The sequence below is a fragment of the Amphibalanus amphitrite genome, unplaced genomic scaffold (assembly GCF_019059575.1).
Source record: "Amphibalanus amphitrite isolate SeventyFive unplaced genomic scaffold, NRLGWU_Aamphi_draft 001150F_arrow, whole genome shotgun sequence".
Lineage (NCBI taxonomy): Eukaryota > Metazoa > Arthropoda > Thecostraca > Balanomorpha > Balanidae > Amphibalanus > Amphibalanus amphitrite.
In genome coordinates, this window is record NW_024882644.1 from 37,555 (window position 1) to 54,335 (window position 16,781).

The 16,781-nt window shown below is 47.6% G+C and overlaps 1 protein-coding gene across 1 annotated transcript in view; it reads left to right on the forward strand.

Annotated features, from left to right (window-relative positions):
* LOC122370616 (carbohydrate sulfotransferase 9-like) overlaps positions 1–16,781 on the forward strand; it is a 76,411-nt gene that overhangs the window by 35,267 nt on the left and 24,363 nt on the right. Inside the window, exons 2-3 of the mRNA XM_043346346.1 lie at positions 15,152–15,256; positions 15,394–15,514. Of these exons, the coding sequence (XP_043202281.1) occupies positions 15,152–15,256; positions 15,394–15,514 (226 nt within the window). The remainder of the gene's footprint in view (positions 1–15,151; positions 15,257–15,393; positions 15,515–16,781) is intronic.

Here is a 16,781-nt window from a genome sequence, read left to right on the forward strand (position 1 = left end):
GCACTCAAGTTTGGCACACCGCTATAGACCGGCGAAAAGGGTGCCGTGCACGTCAGTCCGTAGCACACCGACTCCGGTCTGCACGTGCAAGGCTCATCCTCTCGTTTGGCGGCGGGCGTTTTTGCTGCGTTTACAAAGGTGCTTGCTCAAACAACCTGCGGTCCCGCGATGCGGAGCCCAGCATCGCAGATGACTTGTGACTCCAGATGACTTGTGCCAGCCACCTTTCTAAATTGTCCCCAACAGTGAACAAAATTTGAGCGAAATCGGCCAAGCCGTTCGTGAGATGTATAAGTGGTCCCCTCACGTGCGCACGTGCAATCGGTCCACCCTACCTGTCACAAATGACCATGCATCGCCAGGTGAGTGCCCCCTCCACCCACAGTCCAAGTTTCATCGCAATCGGCCCAGTAATAGCTGAGTTATTCCTAGTACAATAATGTGCTGTTTACTGGTAGGCGTTTATTTTCAGTGTTTGGAATTCCCCTTGGCGGGCGGTGTATCGCAGCCCATGCTTTGATAGCTATTGTCAAAAGTTGAATGACTTGCCGGCCATAAGCCATCGATCGGATTTTGTCGAAAAATACCGGTAACGTTAGCAAAACACGGTCACATGCTTGAGTCATTTTCACAAAAGTTTATTGACTTTTCGATAATGTTTTGGGTGGATATTGGTCAGAAAAGAATGCTCTTTCCGAATATGTAGGTTTCATAGCGATTGATCAGCGTTTTCAATACGTTTTGATGTTGTAAAGGACATCGCGCTCCGCGCGATTCAAAGTTTCAAATTATTTTTTCATTATTAAAGAAATGGTACGGATCATCACTTTTTATCTGTTTTCCTCTGATTACACGTACATTTACCTGCAAAATGGCACCACACCGATTTCATTCCGTCAAGCCGTTTTCCAGCGGCATCGATTTTCCCGTCACAATGCACGAAATCGGTCATTTTTCACAACTGGGGGTGCTGTCTTGCACGTGAAGCGTGCTATACTATGAAACCATGTCAATACGCTAGGCCCATCTCTCCTCTATCGAGTGGTGTAAACCGCTTCTCGCTGCGACCCTCCGTTGCCGATTTATACAGCCGGGAAGCGGGCGCCAGGCCGGTTTTCGCCGATCGTCGATTTGACCGTTTCCTGTGTTAACCCTATGGCGCTCGCGAGCGCGTGCTGACGGCGCACCCCTGGGCCGATGACTCCCAAATTTTAATACAGAGGTCGCCTCAACCCACAGATTGTGCCCACAAAATTTCACGTCGCCACGCGGCGCCTTTCAGGCGCAATAAGACACATAAGTCCTGACAGACGCGGTAACCGCAGGTTGTTTGAAAAGACAAACACTATTCGTTAGAATTGTGTTTTTCTATTGAAAAACAACCGGAGCGGTCGTTGTCCGGGCTATGTTTTGCAAGTCTGGCCGCGAATTGGGGCAACTTGGGTGGGGCCTAGACGAAATGTACAATCTTCGTAAAAAGTTCAGTGTATGTAACCGCAGGTTGTTTGAAAAGACAAACACTATTCGTTAGAATTGTGTTTTTCTATTGAAAAACAACCGGAGCGGTCGTTGTCCGGGCTATGTTTTGCAAGTCTGGCAGCGAATTGGGGCAACTTGGTAGGGGCCTAGACGAAATGTACAATCGTCGTAAAAAGTTCAGTGTATGGGCTCCTGGAGGCGATCTACCTTATGGCACCGGTCGCTACTCGCTTAAAACCTCGTGGCACGTGGCACGTGCGATTCCATTTTCCCCATGTTAAGTCAACGGGGTTTTGGACACTTTTTGCGCCATCGGGAATGGCGGAAAAACGAGCCAAGAAAGGGGTGGTTTTCATCCCAGCATTTTATGGCAAACACGTTTGGGTACACGCTAGTGTGCGCTGTATACCCCTCAGAATCTCGGAACGTGTCTTTGCACGAGGTCAAAGTTGGAATTTTGCTGTGTCCCATGTTAAGTCAATGGACGGCGATGTCGAGACTTTGCAGAGACATTTTCATTCGATCTTTGTACAAAATTTTAGAGATAGATTTCGCCCAAACTCTTATATCTTGTAGAGGAAAGAGCATAGTACATGCCGTTATGCTTCGTTAAGCTGGCAAAACTCATTTTTTCTTATAATGTTCATTTGAAAATTAAAATTTTTAACATGGAAAGTCAATGGGAGCGTCTTTGTTGCTCAATAACTTCTTACGTTGCAGATGTATCAAAGTGAAAAGGTAATAAAATATACAACTTTCGATACTCTTTCCAACAATGTATAGAACGTCACTGCACGATGTGCCGTTTTTAAGAAAAGCTGTAAAAAAGCAGGGCTCGACTGTGACTTGAACCCAACCACATTAGAGTATACGAACAGGTGACAGCGATACCTCCCGTGTGCGGATGCGACACTGATTATTGCTAAATATTAGCAGTAGGCCGCCTGTGGGGTGCCTTTACAAACCTTATATCTCTGCAACCACTGGACCGATTCACTCGCGGTCTTTTGTGTGGGATAGTTTCTTCCTTTCCCAAACGTAGTGTGCTACTCTCGATGCGTATGGGTGACCCCTAATGCACGTGCCACGTGCAAAACGAAGAGAAGTCAGTTTGGTAACAAGTCTAATAACTCTGTAGTTAGTTTGCCGATTGCGCTGATACTTGGCATGGTTGTAGGCACCTGCCGCGCAATGCATTTCCATGTGTCACGGTTGGGGTGCCGCTGCACGTGCACACGGGCAGGGTGACGCTTCCAGATCTCGAGAACGGCTGGGCCGATTGTGATCAAAGTTGGCACACCGTTAGGGATCGGCGAGTAGGGTGCCGTGCACAAATCAGATGGGACTCATTTTGCACGTGCGCACGTGCAGGCTGACGCTTCCATATCTCACTAACGGCTGGACCGACTGTGCTCAAATTTCGCATATCACTAGAGACTGGTTAGTAGGGTGCCGTGCACAGGTCAGTTAGTATGTATATTCATGTGTCACGGTTGGGGTACAACTGCACGTGCGCACGTGTAGGGGTCGCTCCCAGATCTTGGAAACGGCTGGGCCGATTCAGATTAAATTTGGTACATCGCTAGAAACCGGCGAATAGAGTGCCGTGCACAAGTCAATTGGGGCCCAGGCTGCACGTGCGCACGTGCAGGGTGTCGCTTCCAGATCTCGAAAACGGCCGGGTCGATTGCACTCAAATTTGGCACACCGCTATAGACCGGCGAATAGGGTGCCGTGCACGTCAGTCCGTAGCAACCGACTCCGGTCTGCACGTGCAAGGCTCATCCTCTCGTTTGGCGGCGGGCGTTTTTGCTGCGTTTACAAAGGTAACCGCAGGTTGTTTGAAAAGACAAACACTATTCGTTAGAATTGTGTTTTTCTATTGAAAAACAACCGGAGCGGTCGTTCTCCGGGCTATGTTTTGCAAGTCTGGCAGCGAATCGAGACGTATACCCCTCAGAATCTCGGAACGTGTCTTTGCACGAGGTCAAAGTTGGAATTTTGCTGTGTCCCATGTTAAGTCAATGGACGGCGATGCCGAGACTTTGCAGAGACATTTTCATTCGATCTTTGTACAAAATTTTAGAGATAGATTTCGCCCAAACTCATATATCTTGTAGAGGAAAGAGCATAGTGCATGCGCTTATGCTTCGTTAAGCTGGCAGAACTCATTTTTTCTTATAAAGTTCATTTGAAAATTAAAATTTTTAACATGGAAAGTCAATGGGAGCGTCTTTATTCCTCCATAACTTTTATCGTTAGTATTATATATAGGTGAAAAGTTAATATAATATACAACTTTTGGTGCTCTTTCCAACAATGCATAGAACGTCACTGCACGATGTGCCGTTTCTGAGAAAAGTTGTTAAAAAGCAGGGCTCGACTGTGACTTGAACCCAATCACATTAGAATATACGAACAGGTGAAGGGGACACCTCCCATGTGCGGACGCGACACTGATTATTGCTAATTATTAGCAGTCGGCCGCCGTGGGGGCGCCTTTACAAACCTTATATCTCTGCAACCACTGACCCGATTCACTCGCGGTCTTTTGTGTGGGATAATTTCTTCCTTTCCCAAACGTAGTGTGCTACTCTCGATGCGTATGGGTGACCCCTAATGCACGTGCCACGTGCAAAACGAAGAGGTGTCAGTTCGGTAGCAAGTCTAATAACTCTGTAGTTATTTTGCCGATTGTGCTGATCTTGGCATGGATGTTGGCACGCACCCGGCAATGCATTTCCATGTGTCACGGTTGGGGTGCCGCTGCACGTGCGCACGGGCAGGGTGACGCTTCCAGATCTCGAGAACGGCTGGGCCGATTGTGATCAAAGTTGGCACACCGTTAGGGTTTGGCGAGTAGGGTGCCGAGCAAAAGTCAGATGGGACCCAGTTTGCACGTGCGCACGTGCAGGACGACGCTTCCAGATCTCGAGAACGGCCGGGCCGATTGCACTCAAATTCGGTACACTTATAGAGACCGATCAGAAGGGTGCCGTGCACAAGTCAGTAAGTATGTATTTTCATGTGCCGTGGTTGGGGTGCAGCTGCACGTGCGCACATGTAGGGGTCGTTTCCCGATCTTGGAAACGGCTGGGCCGATTCAGATTAAATTTGATACATCGCTAGAAACCGGCGAATAGAGTGCCGTGCACAAGTCAATTGGGGCCCATGGGCCCCAATTGCAGGGTGTGTAACCGCAGGTTGTTTGAAAAGACAAACACTATTCGTTAGAATTGTGTTTTTCTATTGAAAAACAACCGGTAACCGCAGGTTGTTTGAAAAGACAAACACTATTCGTTAGAATTGTGTTTTTCTATTGAAAAACAACCGGAGCGGTCGTTGTCCGGGCTATGTTTTGCAAGTCTGGCCGCGAATTGGGGCAACTTGAGCGGGGCCTAGACGAATCGCTCAATCTTCGTAAAAAGTTCAGGGTATGGGCTCCCGGAGGCGATCTACCTGATGGCACCGGTCGCTACTCGCTAAGAAGTCTTTTGCGCGTGGCACGTGCGATTCCATTTTCCCCATGTTAAGTGAACGGGGTTTTGGACACTTTTTGCGCGATCGCTAATAGCGGGGAAACGAGCCAAGAAGGAGGTGGTTTTCTTCCCAGCATTTTATGGCAAACACGTTTGGGTACACGCCCGTGTGCGCTGTATACCCGCCAGAATCTCGTGGCACGTGGCACGTGCGATTCCATTTTCCCCATGTTAAGTGAACGGGGTTTTGGACACTTTTTGCGCGATCGCCAATGGCGGGAAAACGAGCCAAGGAAGAGGTGGTTTTCTTCCCAGCATTTTATGGCAAACACGTTTGGGTACACGCCAGTGTGCGCTGTATACCCCTCAGAATCTCGGAACGTGTCTTTGCACGAGATCAAAGTTGGAATTTTGCTATGTCCCATGTTAAGTCAATGGACGGCGATGCCGAGACTTTGCAGAGACATTTTCATTCGATCTTTGTACACAATTTTAGAGATAGATTTCGCTAAAACTCTTATATCTTGTAGAGAAAGGAGCATAGTACATGCTGGTATGCTTCGTTAAGCTGGCAGAAATCGTTTTTTCTAATAAAGTTCGTTTGAAAATGAAAATTTTTAACATGGAAAGTCAATGGGTGCGTCTTTATTCCTCTATAACTTTTATCGTTAGTAATATATATAGGTGAAAAGTTGATATAGTATACGACTTTCGATGCTCTTTCCAACGATGTATAGCACGTCACTGCACGATGTGCCGTTTTCAAGAAAAGCTGTAAAAAATCAGGGCTCGACTGTGACTTGAACCCAACCACATTAGAGTATACGAACAGGTGAAGGGGACACCTCCCATGTGCGGACGCGACACTGATTATTGCTAATTATTAGCAGTCGGCCGCCGTGAAGGCGCCTTTGCAAAGCTTACATCTCCACAACCGCTTGACCGATTCACTTGCGGTCTTTTGTGAGGGATAGCCTCTTCCTTTCTTAAACGTAGTGCGCTATTCTCGATGCGTATGGGTGACCCCTAATGCACGTGCCACGTGCAAAACGAAGAGGTGTCAGTTCGGTGGCAAGTCTTATAACTCTGTTGTTATTTTGCCGATTGCGCTGGTACTTGGCATGGATGTTGGCACCCGCCGGACAATGTATTTCCATGTGTCTCGGTTGGGGTGCCGCTGCACGTGCGCACGGGCAGGGTGACGCTTCCAGATCTCGAGAACGGCTGGGCCGATTGTGATCAAACTTGGCACACCGCTAGAGGCTGGTTAGTAGGGTGCCGTGCACAAGTCAGATGGGACCCGTTATGCACGTGCGCACGTGCAGGCTGACGCTTTCAGATGTGAAGAACAGCTGGACCGATTGTGTTCAAATTTGGCATACCGCTAGAGACTGGTTAGAAGGGTGCCGTGCACAAGTCAGTTAGTATGTATTTTCATGTGCCACGGTTGGGGTGCAGCTGCACGTGCGCACGTATAGGGGTCGCTTCCAGATCTTGGAAACGGCTGGGCCGATACAGATTTAATTCGGTACACCGCTAGAGACCGGCGAATAGAGTGCCGTGCACAAGTCAATTGGGACCCAGGCTGCACGTGCGCACGTGCAGGGTGTCGCTTCCGGATCTCGAAAATGGCCGTGCCGATTGCAATCAAATTTGGCACACCGCTATAGACCGGCGAATACGGTGCCGTGCACGTCAGTCCGTATCACACCGACTCCGGTCTGCACGTGCAAGGCTCATCCTCTCGTTTGGCGGCGGGCGTTTTTGCTGCGTTTACAAAGGTGCTTGCTCAAACAACCTGCGGTCCCGCGATGCGGAGCCCAGCATCGCAGATGCTGGTAGCGGGGGCTGCATTTATGCCCATATATGGTCATCAAAAGTCCATTTATTGACCAATCCATTTTTTGACGTTCACCTCGTAGTTTCCCCAACTGCACTGGTTTTCTATGGCCTGTTGTGCATCATATTATTGGTAATGTGAATATAGGTACTCCATACACTGCTACTTTTGGGTACATATAAATGTTTGACCTGATTTTAGTTCACTTCACCTTATTTTTTTTGCAGGAACAGTGGCTATGTTTTGCAAGTCTGGCAGCGAATCGAGACATTTTGGGTGGGGCCTAAACGTGCATTGCGATTTTCGTAAAAAGTTCAGCGTATGGGCTCTCGGGGGCGATCTACCTGATGGCACCGGTCGCTACTCGCTTAAAACCTCGTGGCACGTGGCACGTGCGATTCCATTTTCCCCATGTTAAGTCAACGGGGTTTTGGACACTTTTTGCGCGATCGCGAATAGCGGGAAAAATCGCAGGTCAAGGTATGGTTTGCTGCACACCATTTTATGGCCGACACGTTCAGGTACACGCCCCTGTGCGTCGTATACCCGTAAGAAGTCGATACTTTTTGTAGTACGACTTTGAAGTTGAACTTTTTTCGCTCCCCATGTTAAGTCAATGGGCGTTTTTGCAGAGGCATTTTCATTCGCTCATTGTACAAAATTATATGATACGATTTTGTTTAAACTTTCAGGACTTGTTGAGAAAAGACCATAGAATATGTTGTTATGCTTCGTTAAGCTGTCAGAATTCGTTTGTTCTTTTTGAGCTCGTTTAAAGAAGAAATTTTTTAACATGCAAAGTCAATGGGAGCGTCTTTGCTGCTTTATAACTTTTTACGTTAAAGATATGTTTAAGTCAAAAGTTGATATTTTATACAACTTTTGATGCTCTTTCCAATGATATATACAACTTTATTGCACGTGGTGCCGTTTTTGAGAAATATAGCAAAAAAGCACGACATTACCGAGATTTGAGCTCAGACCTATATCGTTACGGTGTCAGGCGGACACGAGGACAGGTGGCGCCGCCGCCGCCCGCATAGCGGCGGGAATGTGAACTAACCTGTTTACCATCTATGGTATGGTACCATCGGGGGACCGGCCGCCGTCGGCACCATTTCGGGACTTTGCATCGCAATAAAAGGCTTATTTACAATTGAAAATGGACTAGCGAGAGTCGTTATGGAATCAGAATTTGATGCTCTACAAAACTAGGCTATTTTCATTGTGATGGCATCACAGACTACACCGCTAACCCCAATAAAGCAGATTTATGTCGCGTCATCGATGATTACATATAATGTTTCTTTGATATATATGTAGTCGGGTCTTTCAGCTGCGTCCCTCCCCTCCCTCGCCGCGCCGGCGGGTCGGCCATCCGCGGCTTGCCGCCCGCCGGCTGCTGGCCGGTCAGCTGGCCGGTCAGCTGGTCGCCCGCGGCTGTCGGTGCAGTGCGGGATGCCTACTTGCGGGGGGCCGTCGTGGCGGCGGCCCGGGTGGACTGGGCGAGCAGTGAGTTGGGGAGCGCTGCGCTGTCGGTGCTCTAGTTTGTATTGCGTTCGCATGATACGGCTTGAGCCAATACAGAGTGAACTGATTGAGCTGAGCAAGTCTTTATATACATTGAAAAGTAAAGCACTTTTTACTGCATCTACGGTGAGATGCTAGATAAAATTTATGGTCTACCTAATGGTACCCATTACTTAACAATTAAGTGAATCATTTCGTCGCTAAACTCTCGTAAATTCGTATGTCCGCCTCACCTATGGAGTTTGGACCGTAACGTATGGCCTTTGCTCAGACAGTATACGAACAGGTGACGGGGATACCTCCCATAGAAGGATGCGACACGATTTTACTGCTAAATAGCGGCCGGCCGCCGTGGGGACGTTTTTGTACGACTTATATCTCGGCAACCACTGGGCTGATACACGTGCGGTTTATGGTGTGGGGTAGCTTTTTCCCTTCTTTCACATAGTGTGCTACTCTCGATGCATATGGGTGACCCCTAACGCACGTTCCACGTGCAAAGCCAAGAGGTGCCTGTTTTGTAATAAGCGCAATAGCTCGCGGTAATTACTGGGCCGATTGCGCTAAAACTTGGCATGGAGGTAGACACTTTCCAGGCGATGCATTTCCATGTGTCTTGGTAGGGGTGCAACTGCACGTGCGCACGTGCAGGGTGACGCTTCCAGATCTCGAGAACGGCTGGACCGATTGTGTTCAAATTTGGCATAACGCTTGATACCGATCAGTAGGTTGCAGTCATTTAGTATGTATTTCCATGTGCCACGATTGGGGTGCAACTGCACGTGCGCACGTGCAGGGTGACGCTTCCAGATCTCGAGAACGGCCGGGCCAATTGTGCTCAGATTTGGCACACCGCTAGAGATCGCGTAGTAGGGTGTCTTGCACAGGTCTGCTGGGCCCCAGGTTGCACGTGCGCACGTGCAGGGTGACGCTTCCAGATCTCAGGAACGGCTGGGCCGATTGCATTCAAATTCGGCACACCTTTAGAGACCGGTTAGTAGGGTGCTGTGCACAAGTCAGTTAGTATGTATACTCATGTGTCTCGGTTGGGGTGCAACTGCACGTGCGCACGTGTATGGGTCGCTTCCAGATCTTGAAAACGGCTGGGCCGATTGAGCTTAAATTCGGTACACCGCTAGAGACCGGCAACTAGGGTGCCGTCCACAAGTCATTTGGGACCCAGCTTGCACGTGCGCACGTGCAGGGTGAGGCTTTCAGATCTCAGAAACGGCTGGGCTGATTGCATTCAAATTCGGCACACCTTTAGCGGCGTTACAGAGGTGCTTGCTCAAACAACCTGCGGTCCCGCGATGCGGAGCTAACCGCAGGTTGTTTGAAAAGACAAACACTATTCGTTAGAATTGTGTTTTTCTATTGAAAAACAACCGGAGCGGTCGTTGTCCGGGGTATGTTTTGCAAGTCTGGCCGCGAATCAGTACAACTTGACGGGGGCCTAGACGAAATGTACAATCTTCGTAAAAAGTTCAGGGTATGGGCTCCCGCAGGCGATCTACCTGATGGCACCGGTCGCTACTCGCTAAGAAGTCTTTTGCGCGTGGCACGTGCGATTCCATTTTCCCCATGTTAAGTGAACGGGGTTTTGGACACTTTTTGCGCGATCGCGAATAGCGGGAAAACGAGCCAAGGAAGAGGCGGTTTTCTTCCCAGCATTTTATGGCAAACACGTTTGGGTACACGCCAGTGTGCGCTGTATACCCCTCAGAATCTCGGAACGTGTCTTTGCACGAGGTCAAAGTTGGAATTTTGCTGTGTCCCATGTTAAGCAATGGACGGCGATGTCGAGACTTTGCGGAGACATTTTCATTCGATCTTTGTACAAAATTTTAGAGATAGATTTCGCCCAAACTCATACATCTTGTAGAAGAAAGACCATAGTACATGCCGCTATGCTTCGTTAAGCTGGGAGAACTCATTTTTTCTTATAAAGTTCATTTGAAAATTAAAATTTTTAACATGGAAAGTCAATGGGAGCGTCTTTGTTGCCTAATAACTTTTTACGTTGCAGATATACCAAAGTGAAAAGTTAATAAAATATACAACTTTCGATGCTCTTTCCAACAATGTATGGAACGTCACTGCACGATGTGCCGTTTTTAAGAAAAGCTGTAAAAAATCAGGGCTCGACTGTGACTTGAACCCAACCACATTAGAGGATACGAACAGGTGACGGGGATACCTCCCGTGTGCGGATGTGACACTGATTATTGCTAAATATTAGCAGTAGGCCGCCTGTGGGGTGCCTTTACAAACCTTATATCTCTGCAACCACTGGACCGATTCACTCGCGGTCTTTTGTGTGGGATAGCTTCTTCCTTTCTTACACGTAGTGTGCTGTTCTCGATGCGTATGGGTGACCCCTAATGCACGTGCCACGTGCAAAACGAAGAGGTGTCAGTTCGGTAACAAGTCTAATAACTCTGTAGTTAGTTTGCCGATTGCGCTGATACTTGGCATGGTTGTAGGCACCCGACGCGCAATGCATTTCCATGTGTCACGGTTGGGGTGCCGCTGCACGTGCACACGTGCAGGGTGACGCTTCCAGATCTCGAGAACGGCTGGGCCGATTGTGATCAAAGTTGGCACACCGTTAGGGATCGGCGAGTAGGGTGCCGTGCACAAATCAGATGGGACTCATTTTGCACGTGCGCACGTGCAGGACGACGCTTCCAGATCTCGAGAACGGCCGGGCCGACTGTGCTCAAATTTGGCATGCCACTAGAGACTGGTTAGTAGGGTGCCGTGCACAAGTCAGTTAGTGTGTATTTCCATTTGCCAAGGTTGGGGTGCAGCTGCACGTGCGCACGTGTAGGGGTCGTTTCCAGATCTTGGAAACGGCTGGGCCGATTCAGATTAAATTCGGTACACCGCTAGAAACCGGCGAATAGAGTGCCGTGCAAAAGTCAATTGGGGCCCAGACTGCACGTGCGCACGTGCAGGGTGTCGCTTCCAGATCTCGTAAACGGCCGGGTCGATTGCACTCAAATTTGGTATCCGTGACCCCTGTTTATGCTCCTGAGGTGATCTTAGGTCACGAATTGTACCTAACAGTTTTTTCGCAAATAACTTTTGATAGAGGCATGCTAGAGCGATGAAAACGCCTTAGATGTGTTCAGCTCGACGACACGGATCGACTGATATGCAACATGACCCTTTCCGGTCAGGTCATGACCTTGACCTGAGGTCAAATTTTTAAGTTGACCTTTCAAGGTCAAGTTATAGTTCATTCGATGCGTGTTGACGAGAGGAAAACGATGCCGGTAAAAGTAAGCTCGTGCAAGGCTTGGGTCAAAAGTTATTGCAGAAAAACTGTCCGAAAAAAATCGGCTATTTTTGCAGTTTTTGCCCCGTGCAGGCAAAACCGTTGACGTTTGAGGTCAAATCTGAGAAAATTACTCAGAAAGGGCGTTGATATGGGGGCTATCGAATGCGTCTTTCCGCGGCGCTGTAGCTCTATTGGTTCCCGAGTTATGCGTTGGCTTCTTGGAAATTGTCGACATTCGACCTGGGAATCGGCGAAATTTTGCCTTCGATGACCTCTGGTGACCTGACCTTTGACCTGACCAAAAAGTTGACGGAAGTGATTTCGTCATTATTTTTGACGCTCTTTCGAACGCCGACTTCCGAGTATTGCTACGTGACCCAGGAGCCGAGTTAGAAGGGGGGAGGGTGTTCAACCCCCGGCCCCCAGCAGGGCGTGGAAATCCAGGACCCCCAGCCGGGCGCGGGTTAAAACTGTTGCCAGTTGCCACTGTTGTTGCTTGTATTGTATCTGATTCTGCATGCTATTCTGAACAATCCAAGTGCCTATCTTTCAGTGTTCAAATCAGAAGTTGCGGCAGTGCTGCTTTGGGCATTTTAAACAGCAAAATTCAGTGCGTAATCTGGAAACGTCATTGCTTGCCATCTAACTAGTTATCTGAATAGGCTAGTGTAACGTAGCTCATAGACAGACATGCAGTTCAGCTTCAACCTTACCTTAACCAGCGCCGGGCCGGGGGGGGGGGGGTGTTTGTTTGAACACCCCTCCCCTGCGGTTTTTCGCAGATATCTCTGCACACCTGTTCGTGCAGCTTTTCCGCACATGTTGTGAAAATTTCAGACTCAGGTCCTCCTTAGGTCAGGTCATCAGGTCACGCCAAGTGACCTCACCTCAGAAAGAATAAGAATGCTCGTCATAGCTACGCTGATTGATCGATTGCCTTGAAACTTTCAGCGATTGATTAGAGCAGCATTATCTATACAATGTTTATCTCGGAATTTTGATATCGGTGACATAAGGTCAGGTCAATATTGCGGCCTCTCCATTATACAATGGAGTCAATGGGAGAAAATTGAAAAGCGTCTGTTTTGCACGAACGCTATTCTAGACACTCTCAAACATCGAGATGTAGGTAAACTTGACACACTGAACCGGAAAATGGCAACTGTGACCCCTCGTTATGTCCCCGAAGTCATCTCAGGTCACGAACAGAATCTAACAGTTTTTCTCTAATAACTTCTGATAGAGGCGTGCTAGAGCGCTGAAAACGCCTTAGATGTGTTCGGCTCGACGTTGCGGATCGACTGATCTGCAACATGACCTTTTCCGGTCAGGTCATGACCTTGACTTGAGGTCAAATTTTAAAGTTGACCTTTCAAGGTCAAATTATAGTTGATTTGACGCGTCTCGACGAGAGGAACACGATGCTGGCAAAAGTAATGTCATGGCTCTTTTGAGTCAAAAGTTGTTGCCGAAAAAAAAAAACGTTTTTCGTAAAAACGGCTATTTTTTGAGTTTTTGCCCTCTGGAGGCTAAACCGTTGACCTGAGGTCAAATCTGAGAGCATTACTCAGAAAGGTCTGTAAAAGGGCTATCGAATGCGCTTTTCCGCGGCGCTGTAGCTCTATCGGTTCCCGAGATAGCCGTTGGCAGTTTCCAAAATGTTGAAATAGTCAACATTTTACTTTTGGTGAGCTCTGGTGACCTGACCTTTGACCTGACCCAAAAAATGACCGAAGTGTTTTCGTCCTTATTTTGGACGTTCTTTCGATTGCCGCTTACCGCGTGTCGCTACGTGGCCCAGGAGCCGAGTTAGAAGGGTGTGTGTGTTCAGACACCCCCCGGCCCCGGCGCGGAATCTCAGAGCACCGGCCCGGCGCGGGTTAAGGTTTCCTGAGTGTGCAATATGCATTCAAAAATAGAGTTTGGACGAAGAAGGTGATGGTTCTTTGCAGGGGCGGCGGATTCGGGGGGGGGGGCAGAGGGGGCAGCTGCCCCCTGGCAAACTCGTGGGGGCAAAAGTATCTTGTTGCCCCCCCCATAATTTGTGACATGAAACTTTGACAAGAAGCCATATATTAACCTTCGCCCCAGTGGGGGGGGGGGGGCATATGTTACCAGCCTGTCGCGTTTTTTGCGTGTGAATAAAAAACCGCGGCGCGTAGCGCCGCGCCGCTTGGCAGCTTTTGATACATCAGTTTTGGACAATGTGTGAAATTTTTGACCCCAGGTCATGTCAGGTCAGGTCACCAGGTCAAGTTAACAGACCAAGCCTAAAAAGTTTGCAATCATGTCCAGCCTGCAGTGTTTGTCAGAGAGGTTTTAAACTTGGTGGATTGCATGATGTTATGAGTGCCTACAATTAGTACATCTCGGATTTTTTATATCCGTGACCTAAGCTCAGGTCAGTGGCGTGACCTATCCATTACAAGTCAATGGAGAAAACTGAAAATGCCTCTAGATCCGTGTGTACGCATAGGAACAGTCCAAATATTTCAAAATCACAGTGATTTGGACCACCAGTGACGACCAAGGTGTCTTTTTTGCTGAGAGCCTCTAGAAAGGTCATCCGAGGGCATTTGAGGCTACAGTTTTTTTTTGCCAATAACTCTCGATTGGAAAACGACAGAACGCTGGAGTTGGCCTCATGGTGTTTGTCTTGCCGAGACGCATCGACTGATATGCAACATGACCTTTTCCGGTCAGGTCATGACCTTGACCTGATGTCAAATTTTGAAGTTGATCTTTCAATGTCAAATTATGGTTCATTCGACGCGTCTTGGCGAGAGGAACACGATTCTGGCAATAGAAATGTCCTAGCCTTTTTAAGTCAAAAGTTATTGTTGAAAAACACTTCGTAAAACAGCTATTTTTGGAGTTTTTGCTCTCTGGAGGCTAAACCGTTGACCTGAGGTCATTTTTGATGATGACCTTATCAAAAGAAGAGTTCAAAAGCTATCGATTGCTTTTCCATGCGTTTTTCTAGCTATCACAGTGTCTGAGATAATGGCATGTTTTCTGAAAAATATGACAATTCGCAAATTTTGACCTTTGATGACCTCATGTGACCCCAATATTGCTCTAAGATGAAAAATGACCGAAATACTTTTAAACGTACGCATTGAGAGCTATCGACTGCTTTTTACCGCGTCTTTCTATCCCTCTTAGTTTTTGAGTTAGAGGTGGGTGGTAACATATGCCCCCCCCCCCCACTAGGGCGAAGTTGGCTGAGACTAGGAGCGAAGTTGGCTGAGACCGCCACTGGGGCGCGGGTTAATTTCGTTCGATCATCTGAAGATGTTATCAGATGCACATATACTTAATCATACGTTGCCTTTCTTAAATGACAAGCGTTTGCGTTCAATAGAAGTTCCCTCTCCTCAAACTCGTTTTACAGGCAATATATAGTAAGTGACAACGTGACGCAGCGGCAGCCCAGGCCTTAAATGGCCGCTTTTAGGGGCGACGGATACGGGGCGGCAGAGGAAGCATCGTCGTTTCACCTCGATAATTTTTGCTCTTAATAAAGATTTGTCTCCCCAGAACGTTAAGATGCCATAAAGGCGACAACTTAATTGCAGCAAGGCTGGAATATCGAAAGAAGAGAATCAGAGAAGCATGCAACAGTTACGGATACTCTCATTACCGGTAAGATACACCCACTACCGATTATGTACATGTTGAACATGTTTGTTCAGAAATTCTTTCACTACCCGTATTTCTATTGGAAATATGCTTTCATTATGCGTAATTAGCCAGTGACGGTCGTGTTTTCCTTATCGCAGGTATCGTTGGCGTGGTGATGTATTCGTCGATAACATTGTCTGGACCAGACTACCGAAAGTCGCGACAACTTTCATGGCAGCTCTTATTCTTCGAAGAATGATGAACAACTCAACGTTGAATGTAAGATAATCTGGATGTGGGCTTGTAAACCATTTGTACTCTGTTTTCTGTGAATGCCGCGGCCGATCAGTAAAAATAGACGAGAGGGATAGGCCAAGGCCCTATATACCATAGGCATGAAACAAAACTCGATCAAAACTCATCGAGGCGGGGAGGGGCTAACCCGTGCCGGGCCGCGTATTCGCCAACTGTATTACACGAATCGGCCGACCAACTAGCGCCATCTCTTGTGTGACGTCACTACCATCCAGGACAATAATGTATCCATTGAGGCTAGGTTTGACTTCAAGCTTAAATTGCAAACAGCACTTATGAGCAGCATGTCGTCGTAGCCGAGTGGTTAGAGTCTCGGCCCAGTGTCTAAGAGGACGGTGTTTCGACACTCACCATGGGCGGTCGCATTTTCTGTACAAAAGAAAAAAGTCGAGCATAGACAATCATTTAACGCGTTCTATCTACATACCAAAGTTGAGATTGATACCTCTTTTTTGGCAAAGTTTTAGCGAAAAAAAAAACTTCTGATAACCTATCGCTGATTTTCGACAAAAATTGTTTTACTCGATGTTATAGCCAGACTTGTGCCTCGACCAGAAATCAAGATCCAAGATCCGCAAGATCCCACACAATTTCCGAATTTCAGGATCCAAGATCCCCAAGATCCCACACAAAATCAAATTGCAAGATCCAAGATCCCCAGGATCCCATGCAAAATCAAAATTTCAAGGTCCAAGATCCACAAGATCCCACACAAGATCAGACTACCAGGATCCAAGATCCCAAGATCCCACGCAATATCAAAATTGTAGGATCCAAGATCCCCAAGATCCAACGCACAATCATAATTTTAGGATGATTTATCTGTTATTTGCAACTGCAGACTGCAACTGACTCAGTTCTAGCTATGGAGAAGCACTAAATGGACATGTGCATGCTAGTGATGTAAATTTCATATTTTGTATGTAGGTACATGTTTGTGATGAAAATTTACGAAATTTTCAAAACCAATGCCAAACTGATACCGACCAAACTTATATCTAGCATTGATATATATACCTAACAAGCTCTGCTAGCGCCACCATACGACGCCAGCTGGCAAATAATCCAGTTAATAGTAAGGCCCAAAGATAAATTTTGGTCACAGTTATTCAAAAGCTAAGACTTTCCGCTACACTTTTAGATGCTGATGGCCGAAAACTGCAGAAGAGCCGCAGTGTGGAAATGGCGTGCGACGCGGACGGTGCGTTCACTTTTTAGGTCAAGGCAGCAA